This window comes from Colletotrichum abscissum, assembly GCF_030869225.1.
Source record: "Colletotrichum abscissum strain IMI 504890 chromosome Unknown Scaffold_41.1, whole genome shotgun sequence".
Lineage (NCBI taxonomy): Eukaryota > Fungi > Ascomycota > Sordariomycetes > Glomerellales > Glomerellaceae > Colletotrichum > Colletotrichum abscissum.
Window position 1 is genome coordinate 193,153 of NW_026850332.1, and position 18,144 is coordinate 211,296.

Sequence of the window (18,144 nt, forward strand, 5' to 3'; positions counted from 1 at the left end):
CGCTGAAGGTGCTTGAATGTTGCCACCGCTGGTAGCACGCCTATATTTCCCCCTTTCTTCACCACCTCGTCTCGTCCTACTCCCTTACCCTTAGTTCTATTAGTTGTGCTTCTTCCCTCTTTTGATTCTTCTTACGAGCTTGTACCTTCTCTGCGTCTCTAAACGTTTCATTCCCTGCTTCCCTATCCCTTCTCTATCCCCCTCAGTGTACGTTCGACATCCCCTGTTGGAACCGAGCTCGGCCAAGGTCTCGAGTATAACATGGTTTCTGCACATCCCGCATCACTTCGAGTTTAACGTCCGGAACCTTATCCCAACTCCACGTTGTCTGTCACTTAATGACCCGTGTCTCCTGCGCATGCGAGCGCCTACTTTCCGACCGTCACTGGCATCAGCCCCGACACGCCCATCAGAGATCATGGATCCGGACGACGACTGGGACGGGGACGAACACTCTCACGACCTCATCCATGTCCCTCTCGACTCTCACCAAGGACGAACTGTGCTACCGAGTCCTATAGCCAAGGCCGTCAGTCTTGCCACTCGCTCAACATGTTTAGCAATCCGTGTTGGCACCCTTATCAGCTCGTACGGCTTCGATGCTGCCAAGTTCACCACTCTATCCAGTCTGGAGCTTAGCAGGGGCATACTCGAGGGAATTTTAAGCAGGTCTGGGAGAGATATGCTCGTACGTTCCAACAGCGACCTGGGCAGAGAAGATGCAGAAACTGTCCTGGAGAGGAGCTTGGAGCACTTGCATAGTGCCATGTCGCAAATCGTTTTCTGGACTACGACCGGCTTTCAGATGACGAGTACCACCATTTCCGTCGCTTCAGAGATATCTCAGCTTCTTCTCTCGTCTCTCGACCAATTCTTTGGCTCAACTGACTCTTCACGTGCCATTGCGAGCATCATTACTTTAATTCGCCGCGAGTTTCAGAATCCTGCGACTGGTGTGGAGGGTGAGCGTGTGGGTGTTGTAGATCTGGTCATGGGCTTGTGCGCGTTGGCCTACCTGCAGCGCAAATGTCGACGTTTCCTCGACGAAGAGACAAGACGACTTGGGCACGATGAGATCGTTTGGGATGTCGTTGTACTCAACGACGGGGAGCGGGTCGACATTCACGAAAACAGCCTGTACGGTGTGCACAAAGGCCGCTACAAAAGCAAAGGTCCTGATATTTTGGTTTCCATCCCTGGAGATCAACCGAGTCCTGGTATACTAGCGACTATCGAACGACATGGCGAGCGAGAAACCAGCGAAGACGAAGACGACTACGACCTGCCAGAAATTCGCCTGAAGAATCAGATCATGCGGTCTATGCCTGCAGATACAAGCGTGTCCATCTCGACAACGACGTTGACGAGGAAGATGATCACTGTGGATTTCACGGGACCGGAGCCCCCAACTTTGACACCGCCTCCAGGCGTCGAGGTCGTCGAGCGAGAAGTTCTTTCATCTTCAGAGGGTCCAAAGGAGCAGTTGGTGAGGCATCAAGACGTCCCGACTTACCGGGTCGTCTACAGAGTCGACAAGAGCAAACATCGAAACACAACAATCCAAGGCTTCGAGGAGGCAGAAGACAACTCTGGAAAAGTGGAATCACTAGACGACACCGAGGAGTCGGATGGATACGGTCGAAATGACGAAAAGGACGAACCGCCCCCCGTACCACCCAAGAAGGCGCTGACGTCTGCCCCGGCCACTATTCCGAGGTCAGATGCGACATCCAACCCGACCCCTCGTCGAGCAAAGGTTGGTCCTGGTTTTCCCTCGACTTCACCCGGCAGTCGAGTCTCTCAGATCCCAACGCCCAAGCAGAGTCCCGAAAACGCGCCAAACCAAAAGCGACAGCGCGCGCCTCTGGGCCCCCTGCCAGTGCGGGCACGTCAGGAGAGTGCCGTCTCCTCGCACGCCGAAGCCACCAAGCCCAAGAGAACCAAAGGCGAGTCCTTGTCAAGTAGCAAACCATCGGAGAAGCCCACAACCGAGAAAAAGGGAGGCATCAGGCAAGCCTTGAAAAGGGGTACCAGCTCAAACATCTCCAACCTCTTCCATCGAGACGGAACCGGCACCGGCACCGGCAGTTCGCAGCCCACGGGGAAGCCCAAGCAGCCGGCAAAGACTTCTACAAGAGATGGAACAACACGTACCTCTACTCAGTCCAACCGTTCATCCCAGACTCGAGCCATGGGCCCGACTGCTGCCTCTAGCTCAAGAGGCCGGGCCTATGAGAACCCCTCACCTGTACCTCGCAGCTCTTCGCGAGCCAGTTACATCTCTGTGCACGAGCGACGTCGAGACTCTATTGTGTCACAGACGGATACCTACTCCTTCCACGCCGTCGACGGATATCGACCCCAGTCTCCGGGGTACACTCGCCGTGACGGCATGGGCCAGCCCAGCATCCCCAAGTCGCGGTCAGAGAAGGACATGAACGATCAGAAGCCACCATCGCCGATGAAGTCCAGGAGAGCGCGTTCCCACGTCAACACACCGAGTCTCTACAGCATCGCCAACACCGGCTCCCAGACGTCTCTGGTTTTGTCATCGTACTATCAGAAGAGCGCATACACCGACTCCGAAGCCATCGACACCTTGAGGCGGGCAGGCACAGTGGATGGTGTTTTCCCGGCATTCCACCTGCTCCGAAACATTACGCGGTACATGCGTTTCTCTTCCGCGTCGTACGGGTCCAACTTTCTCAAATTCATGGGCATCTCCAAGGACATGCCCCTGATCAAAGCGTTAGACGACACACATCACGAGATCCGCTCCTTTGCGCACCACACGGAATCCGAGTCCACAAGCATCCTCCTCGCCTCCTTCGTCGACGCCCAGGGCGGATCCGACACCACCGGCTCGACCGGCACCGGCGTCCCCTTGGTCCACTACATATCTCTCGACCACGAATCCAAAGCCGTCGTCCTCGCGTGCCGCGGCACCCTCGGCTTCGAGGACGTCCTGGCTGACATGGCCTGCGACTACGACAACCTCTACTGGCGCGGCAAGTCCTACAAGGTTCACAAGGGCATCCACGCCTCCGCCCGCCGCCTCCTCTACGGCGGCGACGGGCGCGTCCTCTACACCCTCAAGGAGGCCCTCGACGAGTTTAGCGACTACGGCCTCGTCCTGTGCGGCCACTCGCTCGGCGGCGGCGTCACGGCGCTGCTGGGTACCATGCTCGCTGAGCCCTCACCGTCGGGCACGGGCTTCGTCACGACCTCGGATCCGCACCGCCGGCTCCTCGGCGACGGACGCCTCCTCGACGCCGACACTACGCACGTCTGCCTCCCCTCGGGCCGTCCCATTCATGTCTACGCCTATGGCCCTCCCGGGACAATGTCCCCCGCCCTCCGCAAAGCCACCCGCGGTCTCGTCACCAGCGTCGTCCACGGCTGCGACCTCGTCCCCTTCCTCTCCCTCGGCGTCCTGCACGACTTCCAGGCCGTCGCCCTCGCCTTCAAGAGCGACAACCACGAGGCAAAAGTCGAGGTCAAGCAGCGGATATGGCAGGCTTTCCAGTCCGGACTGGCGGAGAAGTGGTACACCAACAGCGGCTCCCGCTCCTCCTCCTCCCTGACCGCCGGCGCCGACGAGGATAAATGGAGCATATCGGCGCTGACGACGCTTCGCTCCAGCATGATGAGCCTGAAGCTGCTGCCTCCCGGCGAGGTGTTCATCGTCGAGAGCCAGCGTGTGCTGAGGCGCGACGCTTTTCTTGTTTCTGACGAGGAGTCTATCGGCCGGCCTGCGCAGCGGATCGTGCTCAAGTACGTTAGGGACGTCGAGTCGCGCTTCAGAGAGGTGCGGTTCGGGACGAGCATGTTGATTGACCACAGCCCGGCCAAGTATGAAGAGGCGTTGAATAAGCTGCGGTTCGGAGTTGTTGAAAGTTGAGAAGCAGTATGAGGGGGGATTTCCTTTCTATGGATGAGAGAAAATCACACAAACATGAACACAACACGCCCCTTTTTATTTTCCTTTGTCGCGGACATATGGTCCGATTCACCCTTATATACCCCATACATCCCCGAGTGTGAGATAATTATACAATCTCTTCAAATGTTGAGTCACCATTTTAGCCTGGTCATGTAAAGAAGATATGCAAAGTTTGGGACGGAAGGATCTGGGAAAGGAAGTCGAGGGAAAGAGTCTAGGTTGTGAAGAGATGATGAGGATATAGATGAAACCAACTCAGAACATCTGTGAATACAGAGGTGTATCCCAAAATTTATTATTGATACAAAGTGACGCAAGATTCATTTACTTATTCTTCTGAATGTTCTTCAGTTTGGTCATCGCCCGTACCCCTACGGCTTTTCCGTCACAATCTTGCCGTCCTTGTCATAAAAGATCTCCTTGACCTTGACAGACCGCAGGTGATCCACGCCCTTGCTCAGCTCGCAGTCGTGGTGGAAGAGCCACCACTGGCCCTTGAACTCGACAATGGAGTGGTGCGTCGTCCACCCCAGCACGGGCTCGAGGATCCGTCCCCCGTACGTAAAAGGGCCCAGAGGGCTCTCGCTGGTGGCGTAGCAGAGGTAGTGCGTGTCGCCGGTCGAGTAGGAAAAGTAGTACAGCCCGTCCCTCTTGTGCAGCCACGCGGCCTCGAAGAAGCGGCGGTCGTGGTCGTCGGCGAGGATGGGCTTCCCCGTCTCGGGCGCGAGAATCTGAATCTCTTGGACCTCGCCGTCGAACTGGTGCATGTCGCCCGTCAGCTTGGCCACGCGCGGGCCGAGCGCGTAGACGCCCTCACCGCTGGGCTCCTGGGCGCCGAGCCACTGCTTCTCGAATACTTCGTTGCCCTTTTGGTAGCACTGCAGCTGGCCGCCCCAGAGACCACCAAAGTAGAGGTAGCCCTGGCCGTCGTCGTCGACGAAGCTGGCCGGGTCGATGCTGTAGCTGCCCTTTATGGGTTCCGGGTCCGGGGTGAAGGGGCCCTCGGGCTTATCCGAGACGGCGACGCCGATGCGGAAGACGTCCTGCTTGTCGCGGGCGGGGAAGTAGAGGTAGTATTTGCCGTCCTTGTAGGCGGCGTCGGGAGCCCAGAGCTGCTTCGAGACCCAGGGTACGTCTTCGGTCTTCAGAACGACGCCGTGGTCGACGACGGGCTCGAGGGGATCCAGCGATGATGTGCTGAAGACGTGGTAGTCGGCCATGTCATATTGGTCTCCATTATCGTTGAACTTGATGTCGGTCTCGCGGTCGTGAGATGGGTAGATGTAGACTTTACCATTGAAGACGTGGGCTGAAGGGTCGGCCGTGTAGAGGTGGTTGATGAGGGGCGCCATTGTGAATGTATGTGGGATGGGGGAGGGGAGAAAGTGGGAGTGCGGGGGAGAGAATGCGGGGGTTGAAGGTGGTTGTTGGTGAAATTGGGGTCAAATGGGGAAACCAAGCATGCCACTTTGGGTGTCTTGAAGAATAGGATAGGACGATGTTGCAGATTGCCTACTTGCAATAAGACAAAGACGATCAAGGATATTCTGCAGAGACCGATGGGGCGCAAAAGAAAAGCCTTGGGAGGTGATCATTTATATGCCAAATAGCTGCCCTCGAGTATTCTCCACCGTCAAAAGGGTTCAGGCGTCTGGATGAATGTGAAAGTGGTGATGTTGGCCCGGTAGAGTGGAACACGGGACGACTAGCCAGCGGCCTTTGAATTTACCCAGCGCATTTTCCCGGTTTACCCCATCCTGGGCACACCCCCCACCCGCACCACGAGTTGGAGGACTGAACCTGGACACTGGTGACAGTTGCAATCCAATACAGGTGCATGATGCTGCGGTGGGCCAACCGTGGACCTTCTCGGGAGATGCAAAACCAATCTCTTGTGTGCCATGCTGGTCCTGGTGAAGTCATATTAACGGCGTAAGGCACTTCTTTTGAGCGTCCAACATGATTTCTATCGTATTTTGATTTCGACTGAGATATGTTTCGGATAGTAAATAAATACCAAAAAATGCAAGAAAATAATGTTGGACGCTCAATCTCGCCCCTTTCGGGATGAGACCCCGCGCTACCCAAGCTTTACCGCCGAAATCACAAGGCAGCGTAGGATTCGAACCCCGTCGGTAGCTTATTGGTAGTCTTTGTGACTCCATGGCTACGATACGCCGTCGCTTGCACCACTGAGCCAAAGGTGGCTCAATGAACTTGTAATTAGGCAGTGTTGCGGTCCGCTCGCCTATGGACATTCCTCCACGGCGTCAGCAAGGTTCGTGGAGGCCGAACGGGTTGCTCAGCATCGTGGGATGGAAAAGTCTGGAAGCCTGAAGTGAGGACATGAAGGTACGTCCTCTTTGGGTCCAAAGCTTGATCATCGATATTGTTCTCCCTCTCACGCCCGACTGCTGAAAATAAGGGTCAGCCGCACATTAGCATTCATCAAGGCACGGCGATATAACCTAAGTCTCAGAAGCGCAGTGGCAGTGGTGCGGCTCGTAAGGGAGCTTGAATGCAGAACCGCCAATGATGACTGCGCTTTGGCTCGCCGTCATGTGTTCCAGTCTTCTCTTGGTCTTTTCTTTGATGCGCAGACAGCTGACAGTGCTGGTTCGGCTCAACCAGCCGCGCAGCAGCTGTTCAGAAGTCCTGAATGCCGGTTTGGCCCCGTGTGGTTTGGGCTCCCTCGTCTGCATCGCTGGCCCACTCGGGATCCTCTTCATCGAACCAGGCTTCCTCGGCATCACGTCTCTCCATGACGTCGTAGTCTTCGTTGTCGTCGATCAGACTGTAATCGAAATCCTCGTCGTGGCCTCGGACAAAACGTTCCGTGAGAAACTCATGCCATCTCTGAAGGCCCTCTTCCTTTGTCTTTGTTTTGGAAAGATCGACTTCAGTTGTGAAATCTCTCGCGGGCTCCGACGTTGTAGTGTCATCAGTTGATGATTTCAAGTCGGCAAGACGAGCCTCGCCCCTGAGCAGGGAGCCCTCTAGAACTCCAGAGTAGCCCTTGGCCTTGCCTTCGACCTCACGCTCGGCTGGTGTCTGGAATTTGCGAACCAAGCTGTCATATAGTAGGGGGTCTGGAAAGAACATTAGCTAAGTTGATAGTGAAGTGAAACCAAATCCCGCATGTCCAAGTCACCAAGACCGCTCAAGAAAAAAGGAAGAAAGGGTATGCGGAGAGACGGACCTGCCAGCTCGTGTTCAGCGTCAGAAAAGTACTTTGGATGTCTCTCTAGATACTCTCGACGACGGTTTCGAGACCGGATATTCTTGGCTACTGTTGGCGACCTGGGTGGACGTGGCGTCGGCTTCTCGAAGGGCAGACTTTGCGACTGATGCTCAGGCTCTGTGAAGGAGGGCATCTTCACTTCAGGCCAGGTGCTTTCGGAATCAAGTATAAATGGTAGGCGTATAATATCACAGATACGATATGAGGAAACCTGGCTTTAGTTGAGTTCCGTAGATGAAGGCACCAAAGTGGATTAGACGAGACTGTAGATGTTGGTGTCTGGTTACAATTACCTTCAGCAATGAAAGATGTCACTGTTTAAAATGTGGGTCGCGACAAAGGTAGGGACAGGGTACTTGTGTACCTCAAGTAAGGAAGTCCCTCCTGGGTGCGAACGCAAATCCAGATGCACATCTTTTCGGATAATATGACTGCAGGACAAAATGCACTCGCACGATTTGATAACTTGCAGAACCCCACGAAAGCACTGGATCCACGACTTGCAGAACACCTTGTCGAAGATCGACGTTTTGCCTACCAGCCGATATATCCTTGGTTTCGGGCCAGGCGGGTGCAAGATCTCGATGGAAGGGCACGGTACTGGGGAGCTTAGTTTGTGGCTGGGGAACGAGGATATCCTCAGGCTCTTGTCCTTGCACAAGGAATTAATAGGGCGTTTAGTGGAATTGTCCGCTTTTTTCGATGTCCATATCCTCCATAAGTGACAATACTGAGGTATGGAGCACTTGAGTACAAGTAAGGTACATTGGACGGGAGAGTCGGGCTGCTCAAAGCAGGCCAATTGGCTGTTTATTGGGGGTGGGGCGGAGGCACATCGACGTGGCCCGGCGCAGAGAGCAATGCGGCCAATTAATAGGGGGGAAGGCGAGAAAAACGTTGGCTGTTAACGGGAAATGAGATACAAAGGAGGGAAAAAAGCAGGATTTGAGCCGGACATTGAAGCCGGTTAGGTGCCTTTTTACGGATGGTCTACGGATCCATGGACCATTCATGTGGGCTTGCACTTTGCAAGGCGTGGTAGCGCATGGGTATCCCATCCCACGCGTCGTTTGCCCTTTTTCTCTCTACGAATGAATGGTAATATTGGGCTGTCAAGGCATATCTGGATGTTCTGTGTTGTCTGTGGTTTTGTGTCTCTGTCTCCCGAGTCTCACTCCACAAGTTACAACCCAGCGCAACCCCGGGATATGACAGCCAGCCAGCCCACTGGTGCTTGACTGGACTTGATCTGGTGGTTCACATCCATTCGCATTGACTTAGTGGACGGCAAAGCTAGGCATCTTGCACCATTTCTACTTGTTTTCTGTTGCATCGTCTTTCTTTTTCCCGTTTAGTCTCTGCCTCTTGTCTCTGAGTACTGAGTTGGGTATCTCAAGTTTTCAACCCCATTCCATTACCCTCTCATTCCTCTCTGTCTTTTCATTCTGAGATCTTGCCCGGTCTTCCTTTTTGGGATACCCTAGGCCCATCTCACTCACTCATTTATCACATCTTCTTTCTTGTCTTGTCTTGCCTCTCAATTCCCCAGGTGCCCGTCATCCCCCTTTAATACTTTGTACTTACCACACTTACATTCCACTTTTGTCAACTCACCTCACCGTATCATACCGTATTTCACCGTGTCCATCTACGTTGGAAGAATCGCCCTTCCCCCCTCATCCTCTTCCTCTTCTTCGCCGCAGTCAGAGAGGCTACAGTACGAGGCACCTGATACCACTTATTCACCCACCTCTCATGCCACCCGTCCCATCCGTTCCTCCTCCTCTCGGCGTGTCTCAACCTCAGTCCACTTGATCCATCATCCAAGGAAACGACGACCCGCCGGAAAAAAAGTCCATCGGCACACGGCTGCCATCACGTCCACGGCAACGGCGGCGACCACGCGACAAGACGCGCAAGACACGATACCACACCGAATTTCATTTGAGCAACGTACCGTCGTACACCGTACCGTCCCGTCCCAAAGGAAGAAAAAAAAGCCTCGCCCCCATTCGCACGCTGAATGTGACCCTCACATACCCATGGGTACTGCTGGGGATATCAGAGCTCGTCTCCGGGCAAAGTTCTCACGGAGGAATTCGGCTGCCCCATCTCTAGCTTCCAACAAGAGCACCGGCGATGCTCACAACTCCCAGGCAACTGATGGGACGAGTCTCACACGGCAATCCTCGGCCGTTGCATCCGCTTCGGCTCCAAGGTCCAGAGCAAGCTCCCAGCACCCGCCTCACACGCCAATCTCGCCCTTGCCCTCGCGCTCGCCGACTCCACACGAGCCACACCATCACCTTCAGACACAGCCACAGTCCACCACACTACAACCCCCCGGCAGCAGCCATGACGACCACTTGCTGCAGCCGAAATTGAAGGCAATTACGGCTGAGGGTTCCGCTGCTGGGGCTGCAGAGGGTGAAGCCGACAGTGAGGAAGGGCAGCTCCCGCCACAGTCGTCGTCCTCAAGCAAGTCCCATCTATTGGACCACCAACAAAAACAACGCCACGAGCCCCAAATCAATCACGACAGTCATGGTGATGAAGAAAATAACTTTCATGATGCACCTCTCAGCAGCGACGAGGTTTTAGTGAGGGAAGAGAATCCCGTAGCCACAGCTAATACGGGTACCAACAACGAACAAAGACCCGCAAGCAGCGCCAGCGCCAGCGCCAGCAACAAGGTCAGAGACAACTCGACCGGGACTGGGGACGACGATCAGGACGCTCATAAGCCACACCCCGACCTCGACCTCGACCGTGACTCGCTGGCCCCAATGCCGCCCGCCGCGTCTCAAGGACGCTTAGCTAGCGAACTGACTGCCAGCAACGATCTACGCCCAGCCGCAACAACCACAACCGCAACCACAACCACTCCTCCTACCGCAGCTCCCACTACCCTCAACAACCTCCCAAGCATCCACGAGGACCAAACCCCACCCGGATTTGACGACACAAAACAGAGACTTCATCTATCTCAGTCGGATCACTCGCACCAGCCACTACCGCCAAAATTTGGCGCAGCTCCCACCGTTACCCTTCAGGCAGTCTCTGCCGAGGACCTCAACGACGATCAACACGATCCCCTCAGCCATGCCCTCGGCACCCCGACGCCTCTCGCAACCGCCATCCTACCGAGTTCGCCCTTGTCCTCCCGCCCAGAGGCGCCTCCCCGACGACAAAGTCTTATACCTAATCGTCAAACCACTCTGATTCGAAATCTGCTCGAAGGACGTGTCGAAAACGAAGCTAGGCCAGCCAGCGCCGATTCTTTGCTCCCCAACATCGCAAACATGGTCACCCGCAAGGTCTGGGTTAGGCGCCCCGGTGCTTCTGCCACACTCATCACTGTCAACGAGGACGACCTGGTCGATGACGTGCGCGACATGATTTTACGAAAATACGCCAACTCGTTGGGCAGGCATTTCGATTCCCCCGATCTCACACTACGGATATGCCCGCGAGAGCAGAGACAAGATCGTATGCTTGGCCCCGAGGAGCCCGTGGGCCGTACACTCGATGCATACTTCCCTGGTGGTCAGAATGTCGAAGAGGCTCTGGTGATTGATATCCCAGCCCGGCGCACACCGAGGCCATCACCGCGCGCCCCAACTCATGCTACAACAATTTACTACAACGACGAAGGCCGGCCCTCCGAAGCTGGCGAGGGATATTTCCCTCCGGTTGCAAATGCGGCTGCTCTGCCGTCACCAAATCTACCAGTGCCGATTGTAGCTCCTGTTACCGTCCCTGCAACACATCCCGCGCATCCTGCCCATCCAGTTCATCCAGCGCATGCCCTCACTGCGCATACTCAACACTCGATCGCAATTCTCGGTACAGGCCAAGTACCGCCAATACCCTCGCCGGGAGGCACGAGGTCTCGTGCTTACAGGGAACGCCCAGAACGCCCTCGTCTTGGGAGAACCCATACCTCCTCACCTACGATACTGAACCAAGTCAATGCACAATCCATGGCGGCCGCAGCTGCTGCTGCCGCACATCCCACCCACTCATTCCACCCACGCCTACCGCCTTCTCGGACACAGTCGAACACTTCGGAGCAATCCAACGCCCAACCGGCTGCTCCACCGCTTCCGACACCGCCCGCTCCGGAAGTACAGCCTGCGAGAGTTGCGACTCCCCCGCCCAGGATTGCTTCTCCTAGGCCAGCAAGTTCTCGGCCTAAAAAGAAGAAAACGGTAGATCATCCAACTCTGCCCGCTGGCATATTGAATGGCGGTGTGCCGCCTATCAACGTGTTGATCGTAGAGGACAACCCGATCAACCTCAAGCTGCTTGAGGCTTTCGTCAAGCGTCTGAAGGTTAGGTGGAAAACGGCGGTCAATGGCCGAGATGCCGTCACCATGTGGAGGACCGGAGGTTTCCATCTTGTTCTGATGGACATTCAACTGCCCATCATGAGCGGATTGGAAGCCACTCGGGAGATCCGCAGATTGGAGAGAGTCAACTCGATTGGTGTCTTCTCTTCGTCGGCAGGTAGCGCACCTGAAGCCCCGAATGGCGAGCCCGAGGAGAAGGACAAGTTGACCAATATGGAGCTCTTCAAAAGTCCGGTGATTATCGTGGCCCTTACTGCCAGCTCCCTCCAAAGCGACAGGCACGAGGCCTTGGCGGCTGGCTGCAACGATTTCCTTACGAAGGTTAGTACTCATCTACACTTCAATGCCTACTAGTCCACCATACTAACGTGATAACTATAGCCCGTGAACTTCGTTTGGCTAGAGAGGAAGGTCATGGAATGGGGTTGCATGCAAGCACTCATTGATTTTGATGGCTGGAGGAGATGGAAAGACTTTTCTCAGCAGAATGATGAGGCTGAAGCCAAGAAATCGGCCGCATTGAAGACGAAAGCAAAGAAGAATCGATTGTCGATGACTTCGGTGCCAGCATAGAAATGCAATAACGCCCAGAAGCGTTAGCAGGGAACAGTGGTTATGCGACAACGGCTTTCGCCACACTTTTTGCTGAAGGCCACAGTATTGGTGGTACTGCGAGCCTTTAATGAGTCTTTTTTTCCCAATGGTCTCTCATGAGACTTGGCTTAATGAACATGACGGCAACAGACGGACTCCGTTCTTAGGTATGATTATAGCAGGCTTGGTGCTCATCTCTGTTGCAAGGGACCTGCATTTTGTCCAAGTCTACTCGTCGTTTGGTTGCATGGACGCAACGGTTCGGTTTAAGAGATGCCCCGCATAGAATATACGAAGAGGGACGCGCAGAATGATACCATAGAGCGCGTATGCATGAGAGAATAATCATAATGGATTCAGCAACGCATATAATAGAGGATTTTGCTGAGATGACACGCATTGATCGTGACTTCATGTTTGGCCTGGTAGGTATACTGTATTGAGGTGAAGGATATGGCTCAATTGTGATCTCTAGAGACTTTTGCACGGTAAAGAAAATGACGAGAGGTGCCTGGCCAGACCCGAGTTCACCCTATCTGAGTTCTATCGATTGTACTCAACGGGAGGGACAAGACGGGATTATCTGATAACCGGAAGACGGATGTTGAAGACCGGTAGGTGGGTCTGAGTCCGGAGCTTGGGAGACGGTTTTCGGTCCTGTCCTGTCCTGAGGCACAAGGCCAATTGAGCAAGGCAAATTATCCGCGATGTGGTCCGTGCGCGTTCTCCTAAGAAAACGAGAGAAAAATTGGTCGGAGCTTTAAAAAGTCTCCCTTCTTCACAAAACAACCACACCCACGTTTTACTCAAGCTCCCAAATGGTTGCTTCGCCGTAAAATCGGTGCAATCCACGGCGCACCTTCTGCGTCGAGATAATACCCCTTTCTTTTTTTCTTGCTTTGCACACAATGTCGGCACGAGCGGGCTCGTCATTGTCGCCATTGGTCCTCGCGACCAAGTGGTGCGATGCGTCCGCCGCCGCGTATGCGGGCTCGCGATGCGCCTTTTCGACGACGCCGGTCCAGTCGAGAAGGAGCAAGGCGCAGCACAGGATGCACGAGTTCTTCAAGCTTGGTAGAGGTGCCAAACTGAGAGACTCTGAGAACGGTGTCTATTACTTGGGCGGCTCCAGGGACCAGCCGTTCCCGATGAACCCGTTCTTCCGGAGCGAACCCGTGCTGAGCGAGAGGCTGAGGGACGAGGTCTACCGGAGGGTCACGGTGGCCAAGCAGTCGCTGAAGCTCGTCTCGGCGGAGCTGGGTATCGATGTTCGCCGCGTCGCTGCCGTGGTGCGGATGAAGGAGATCGAGAAGCAGTGGGTAACAGAGGTAAGCATAACCATTCATTTAATCCATCAAATCCCCCCTTCGGTGGATCCATCCTCCACCCACCCCAGCATCATGATGATCAACTTTCCAAAATTCGATTAGTCTTGAAGACGCAACATATGGTTACACCTTGGCACTGCGAGCCTCTCTGATTTGCTACTATTTAAATTCTCAACTCATGTTTCGCACATCATTTCAGACGTATACAGTCTTTGCTGACTTGAGGAACCTTCTTCGCAGCGCAAACCACTAGCTCGACCTTATGCCCAGGCCATCATGAGCATGCTTCCCCAGACTTACCTGTCGGACGCAGGAAGAGACCAGAGGCCCCACGAGCCCGTGAATGAGATCCACGTCCACAAGCTCACGATGCAACAACTCTTCGTGCCCGTGTCTGAGTCGCGGCAATTCAATAGAGAAGACGCCGCAAAGGCCTTCCATAGAAACATGCTTTCGATTGACGATCGCTCACCGCACAAGGAGCTCATTGACATGAGGAGGGCGGCCGCCAACGGCGGCGACAGAGCTGAGCTGACGCGCAAGTTCCGCGCCGAGACGAGGGCACAGGAGGACAGGTTGGTCGAGAGAGAGCGCAAGCGTCTCGAAAAGGTCGAGGAGGAGACGACGCGTGTTGATACCGGTCGTTTCGAGTTCAGATTCAAGGAGATGAATGTCGAGACCGTCGGAAAGAACGGCCGCAGCAGAGGAGGCGTCGGCTGGAGATACGGTGTCCCCTTCTATGACCGCAGGAAGGGCGAGACGAAGATTCCCACATCGGTGCCTTGAACGTGTCCAACCCAGACCTTACTGCCTATTGCCGACTACATCACACCCAGCGACGGCACGCTGGAGGAGGAGAAGCGGCTCAAAAACAGCCACTAAAACCAATCAGAAGATGAACTGAAGTCATGTTGGCTCAGTTCTCGTGTGGACGCTTTACGATAAAGCGTCTGTGTCTATCAACTGTACCTATATACATGTAACCCTATATGACGACGGACTCAAGCGGAGGGGCGCGCTTCAAAGGATGAAGCTTCAATCCAGCCCAGCAAGAAATGCATTTTATTCCTTCCAATAAGCCCTTTTTTTTCTATCAAAGCAAATACTTTGTATGTGAGACCCAGTCGACTACTTTACGTCCGTCATCAGCATTTGCCACCAGGTTTGACCTGATACGGCTGATGTCGTCTGGCGAGAGACGACATCTATTCTGGACATACGCCTCGACCGAACCGTATTCCTCGCGGAGTGCAGCCAGCGTTGCAAGCATGTTTTCTTTCCTAAGCGGGGTTTAGCAACAGGTACAGTAGGTGATTGAGTGATGGTGAGCAAGCACATACCGAGATCCAATCATGCGCCTAGCCCCCTCGGGGTTCCCCTTCATGGCCTCGGTAGCGAGAAGATGCTGAATAATCTCCTCCCTCCGATCCTGGAGACCAATGTCGGTGAGGCTGTACTCGTGGGCCACGACCTCGTCCGAGACGCCGCAGAGGCTGAGAATGAGGGCGCAGATGATTCCCGTCCTGTCCTTGCCAGCGGTGCAGTGGATGAGCAGCGGAGTCGGGGGTTCGGTGGAGGCGAGGTGAGAAAGGATGGTGTGGAAGGGGTCGTTGGGGTGGTCTGCCTCCGAAGCGGCGCGGAGGATGTCGGTGTAGGCCTTTGTGAAGCCCTACGGAAACGTTTGTTTTAGAATTTCACACATAATCTCACAGAGTGGCGAGCCATTCCCCCCTTTTGGTTACCGGCACAGGTAGGAAATGGTGAGAGGGGGAGGAGTGGCTTGCAGAAGAGAAAACTCACCTCGGGCCCGTTGCTAGAGTAATTCCGGTACCGTAAGGCAATAGCTTCGGGGCCGTAGTCCATGTCCCGAAAGACAGGGACAAAGATGCGGGTGGCGCCGGGCCACTCGCGGACGTCGCAGCTCGTGCCAGCCTTTGCGAGGCGCTCGAGCTCAATGGCGGAGCGGAGGTCGTAAACGTGGGTGATGTTGAGGTTCTGGAGGCGAGCGACGCCGTCGTCGGTGAGGCGGGAGGGCTCGGCGGAGCGGAAGAGGATGCCGGGCTTGACGATGCGGCCGGCCGGGAGGGCATCGACGGGATAGCCGCCGGCGTCGCGGAAGTTGGGGAGACCTGGGATCTGGTGGAAGGGGGGCGTGGGGAGGTCGACTTTGGGGCGTGATTCCGTCATTGTGTTGTCTCTGCTTGTCTCGTGTTGCTATACGAGTTGGAGGGGAAGTCAATGAGCGAGAGGTCAACGTTTACGCTGTGGAACGGATGAGATGAACAACAAGGTTGTGGACTGGATCTGGTTAATGGTAGTGTGTACGGAGTATTCGCATTCTGTAGATGGGTGCACCGCGGCAATGGGCATCGTCGGATGTGGCCTCTGCGGGGGAGGATTGCGGCATCCGAGGCATGTCGTTGGGTAGGCTCGGACCTGCCCACCTTTGGGCCAACATGCGCGCGCCTTTGGGCGTAAGTGGAAAGCAGCATCAAGTCAAGGTCAACTAATCCAGGTTGCTCTCTTCACCGAGAACTGACTAACAATTCCGTCCTTATCCTGCATGTGGAAGTGGATATGTGGTGAGGAGAAGCAAGAGCAACATGTAGAACAGGCCAGGAAATAGCTTCTAACACTGAGTCTAACTCTCGTACCTGCCGAGGTGAAGAATGGCCCGCCTGGGTGTACCGAGTGTCCGTATATTGATCTACCTTGGTAGGAACCCAGCGCTTCGGTTCACCCAGTCTTGCGGGCAGTCTTTATCAGCAGCTCAGAAACATGGCCAGTCAGCAACATGAGAAACATGAAAGATCGATCACAAATGTCATCATTAGGCAGGTGCCGTCCGAGGTTTGTTTCCAACACTGCCAGATTCGGGCCGTCCAGGAGCAACAACAACAGGGAGGAGTACTTGGGTCGGAAGTGCTCAAAACATCAGAATCTAGGTCAAATTAGGGTCATGTCACATCGTCCGAGGGCCCAGTCGACCAGTGTCATGGAAGCGCTGTGCTACTAGGGCCAACTGACTGTCTGGCACAGCTGAAGTGAGACTGCTAATCTGCTCAGATGCTGCCGATGATGCCCACCTTACCTTACTACATACCTAGTCAACTCATCGTGTTAATGAGGTCGACTTCCTCCCTCTTGGTTCCAAACGGTAGAGGCATCTCATCTCGTACCTGACAGGTCTGACGTCCTCGATGCACCTTCCCCTGACGCAGGCCAGCAGAGCAAACGTGCAGAGTTTCCAAGCTGCGGCAGCTGCTCTGACTGACACCTGCCCGTCGATAGCTCCATGAGCCAGTGACCTTGAGCCCTCAAGCCCTGGCCTGAACAACACCTCAAGGAGCAGACCGGGAACCTCTCAGGGCTAAGAAGACGGCCACATCCAATGACAGCAATGACAGCACCCCCCTGGGCCCCTGCACCAAAACTACGCGAACCTCCCACCTAGAGGAGTAGTCGCGTTTCTGACTGGCTCGTCGTCCGCGCTAAAGGCCTCGTGCTGCGTCATAGGGGACCAACTCATATCTTCCCAGATTGTCTTGACCTCTTTTTTCCTAGGTACCGAGGACGCGCTGGGAGTTGGGGGACTTGGAGGGAATCCGGCCGGTTTGAGACAAGCAAGATGGCGATCAACCTGTTTGTGTCTTTCCCACACCCTAGCGCCCTCCTCGTGGTGTGATTAAACCAACTGGCGCTGCTACCCTTCCATCTGACCCTGCCCACCTTAAATCACCTTGCTCGACTTTAGGTTGGTGTCATCATTACCTGCCAAGGTTGCCTTCACCACTACGCCTGTTCCCGTAGAAGAGAAAAAAAAACTTCGTTCGCAGCAGCCTTAATTTGAATAAGACCCCCCTCTCCCTTCCAGCCTACCCCGGTGAAGCTGCCACCATCGCTCATCCCAACCTCAACTCATCGTTCCGCTAAACCAACACTTCCAAATCCGCAAAAACTCTTACCCAACACATACGACTCCTCCAATCTAGCCGTCAACCACTGATAAAACGTAGTCCGAGATGGGCCTCTTCGGCATGGCAGCGAGCTACCTCGCCTTCTCCGTCCTCCACTTCTTCCAGTTCGTTCTGGCCGTCACCGTATGCGGCCTCTACGCCGTCGACCTCAACCGCGCTAGAAGTGAAGGGAGCTACACCGACGGGAAATGGGTGAGAAAATCTTCTATGCTCCTAAAAAAACAGGGAGTTTCGGATCCAGAAACGAGGACTAACAACGCCCCCAAAAAACAGGTCTTTGCTGTCGTGGTCGGCGCTCTCTCCGCCGTAACGGCTCTGCTCTACTTCATCCCCTTCATCCTGCGCTTCGCCATTGTCTGGATCTGGGATGCCATCCTCTTCATCCTCTGGATCGCCCTGTTCGGTCTCTTTGGCAATGTACGTACACCGAAACCAGTTCCCTACCTATGCAAACCTACCCACTGCCCTCTCTCGCCATAGTTACTCATACTAACTTTTGACCTGCCAGATGTACATCAAGGAGAATGCAGAGGGCGACAGCGGCATTCAGCGCATGAAGAACGCCGTTTGGGTCGACTTGGCCAACGCCCTTCTCTGGCTCATCAGCGCGCTGGCGACTGCCGCCTACTGGTGGAGACACCGCGAGCGCCGCACCCGCTTCACTGGCCGTGGAAAGGTCTAAACAAACGATACTCAAAGCGAACCGTGG

The 18,144-nt window shown here is 54.9% G+C and overlaps 7 protein-coding genes across 7 annotated transcripts; 4 read left to right on the forward strand and 3 right to left on the reverse strand.

The window, feature by feature from the left end:
* Positions 1–418: 418 nt before the first annotated feature.
* CABS01_12948 (lipase) lies at positions 419–3,901 on the forward strand (the record flags this gene model as incomplete). Its single annotated transcript, XM_060546298.1, has 1 exon — positions 419–3,901. The coding sequence occupies one exon, from the start codon at positions 419–421 to the stop codon at positions 3,899–3,901; it is 3,483 nt and encodes a 1,160-aa protein (XP_060395444.1).
* A 413-nt stretch (positions 3,902–4,314) lies between these two features.
* Positions 4,315–5,295, reverse strand: CABS01_12949 (glycosyl hydrolase family 43; the record flags this gene model as incomplete). The annotated part of the gene is made up of 1 exon (XM_060546299.1): positions 4,315–5,295. One exon carries the CDS (start codon positions 5,293–5,295, stop codon positions 4,315–4,317), a length of 981 nt encoding a protein of 326 aa, XP_060395445.1.
* Positions 5,296–6,589: 1,294 nt separating this feature from the next.
* Positions 6,590–7,317, reverse strand: CABS01_12950 (coiled-coil domain-containing protein; the record flags this gene model as incomplete). Its single annotated transcript, XM_060546300.1, has 2 exons — positions 6,590–7,032; positions 7,143–7,317. 2 exons carry the CDS (start codon positions 7,315–7,317, stop codon positions 6,590–6,592), a joined length of 618 nt encoding a protein of 205 aa, XP_060395446.1.
* Positions 7,318–9,226: 1,909 nt separating this feature from the next.
* CABS01_12951 (response regulator receiver domain-containing protein) lies at positions 9,227–12,109 on the forward strand (the record flags this gene model as incomplete). Its single annotated transcript, XM_060546301.1, has 2 exons — positions 9,227–11,857; positions 11,918–12,109. The coding sequence occupies 2 exons, from the start codon at positions 9,227–9,229 to the stop codon at positions 12,107–12,109; spliced, it is 2,823 nt and encodes a 940-aa protein (XP_060395447.1).
* Positions 12,110–13,038: 929 nt separating this feature from the next.
* Positions 13,039–14,244, forward strand: CABS01_12952 (uncharacterized protein; the record flags this gene model as incomplete). Its single annotated transcript, XM_060546302.1, has 2 exons — positions 13,039–13,458; positions 13,699–14,244. The coding sequence occupies 2 exons, from the start codon at positions 13,039–13,041 to the stop codon at positions 14,242–14,244; spliced, it is 966 nt and encodes a 321-aa protein (XP_060395448.1).
* A 307-nt stretch (positions 14,245–14,551) lies between these two features.
* Positions 14,552–15,645, reverse strand: CABS01_12953 (tyrosine phosphatase; the record flags this gene model as incomplete). Its single annotated transcript, XM_060546303.1, has 3 exons — positions 14,552–14,738; positions 14,799–15,127; positions 15,259–15,645. 3 exons carry the CDS (start codon positions 15,643–15,645, stop codon positions 14,552–14,554), a joined length of 903 nt encoding a protein of 300 aa, XP_060395449.1.
* A 1,835-nt stretch (positions 15,646–17,480) lies between these two features.
* On the forward strand, positions 17,481–18,117 carry CABS01_12954 (uncharacterized protein; the record flags this gene model as incomplete). The annotated part of the gene is made up of 3 exons (XM_060546304.1): positions 17,481–17,627; positions 17,709–17,852; positions 17,944–18,117. The coding sequence occupies 3 exons, from the start codon at positions 17,481–17,483 to the stop codon at positions 18,115–18,117; spliced, it is 465 nt and encodes a 154-aa protein (XP_060395450.1).
* Positions 18,118–18,144: the final 27 nt, after the last annotated feature.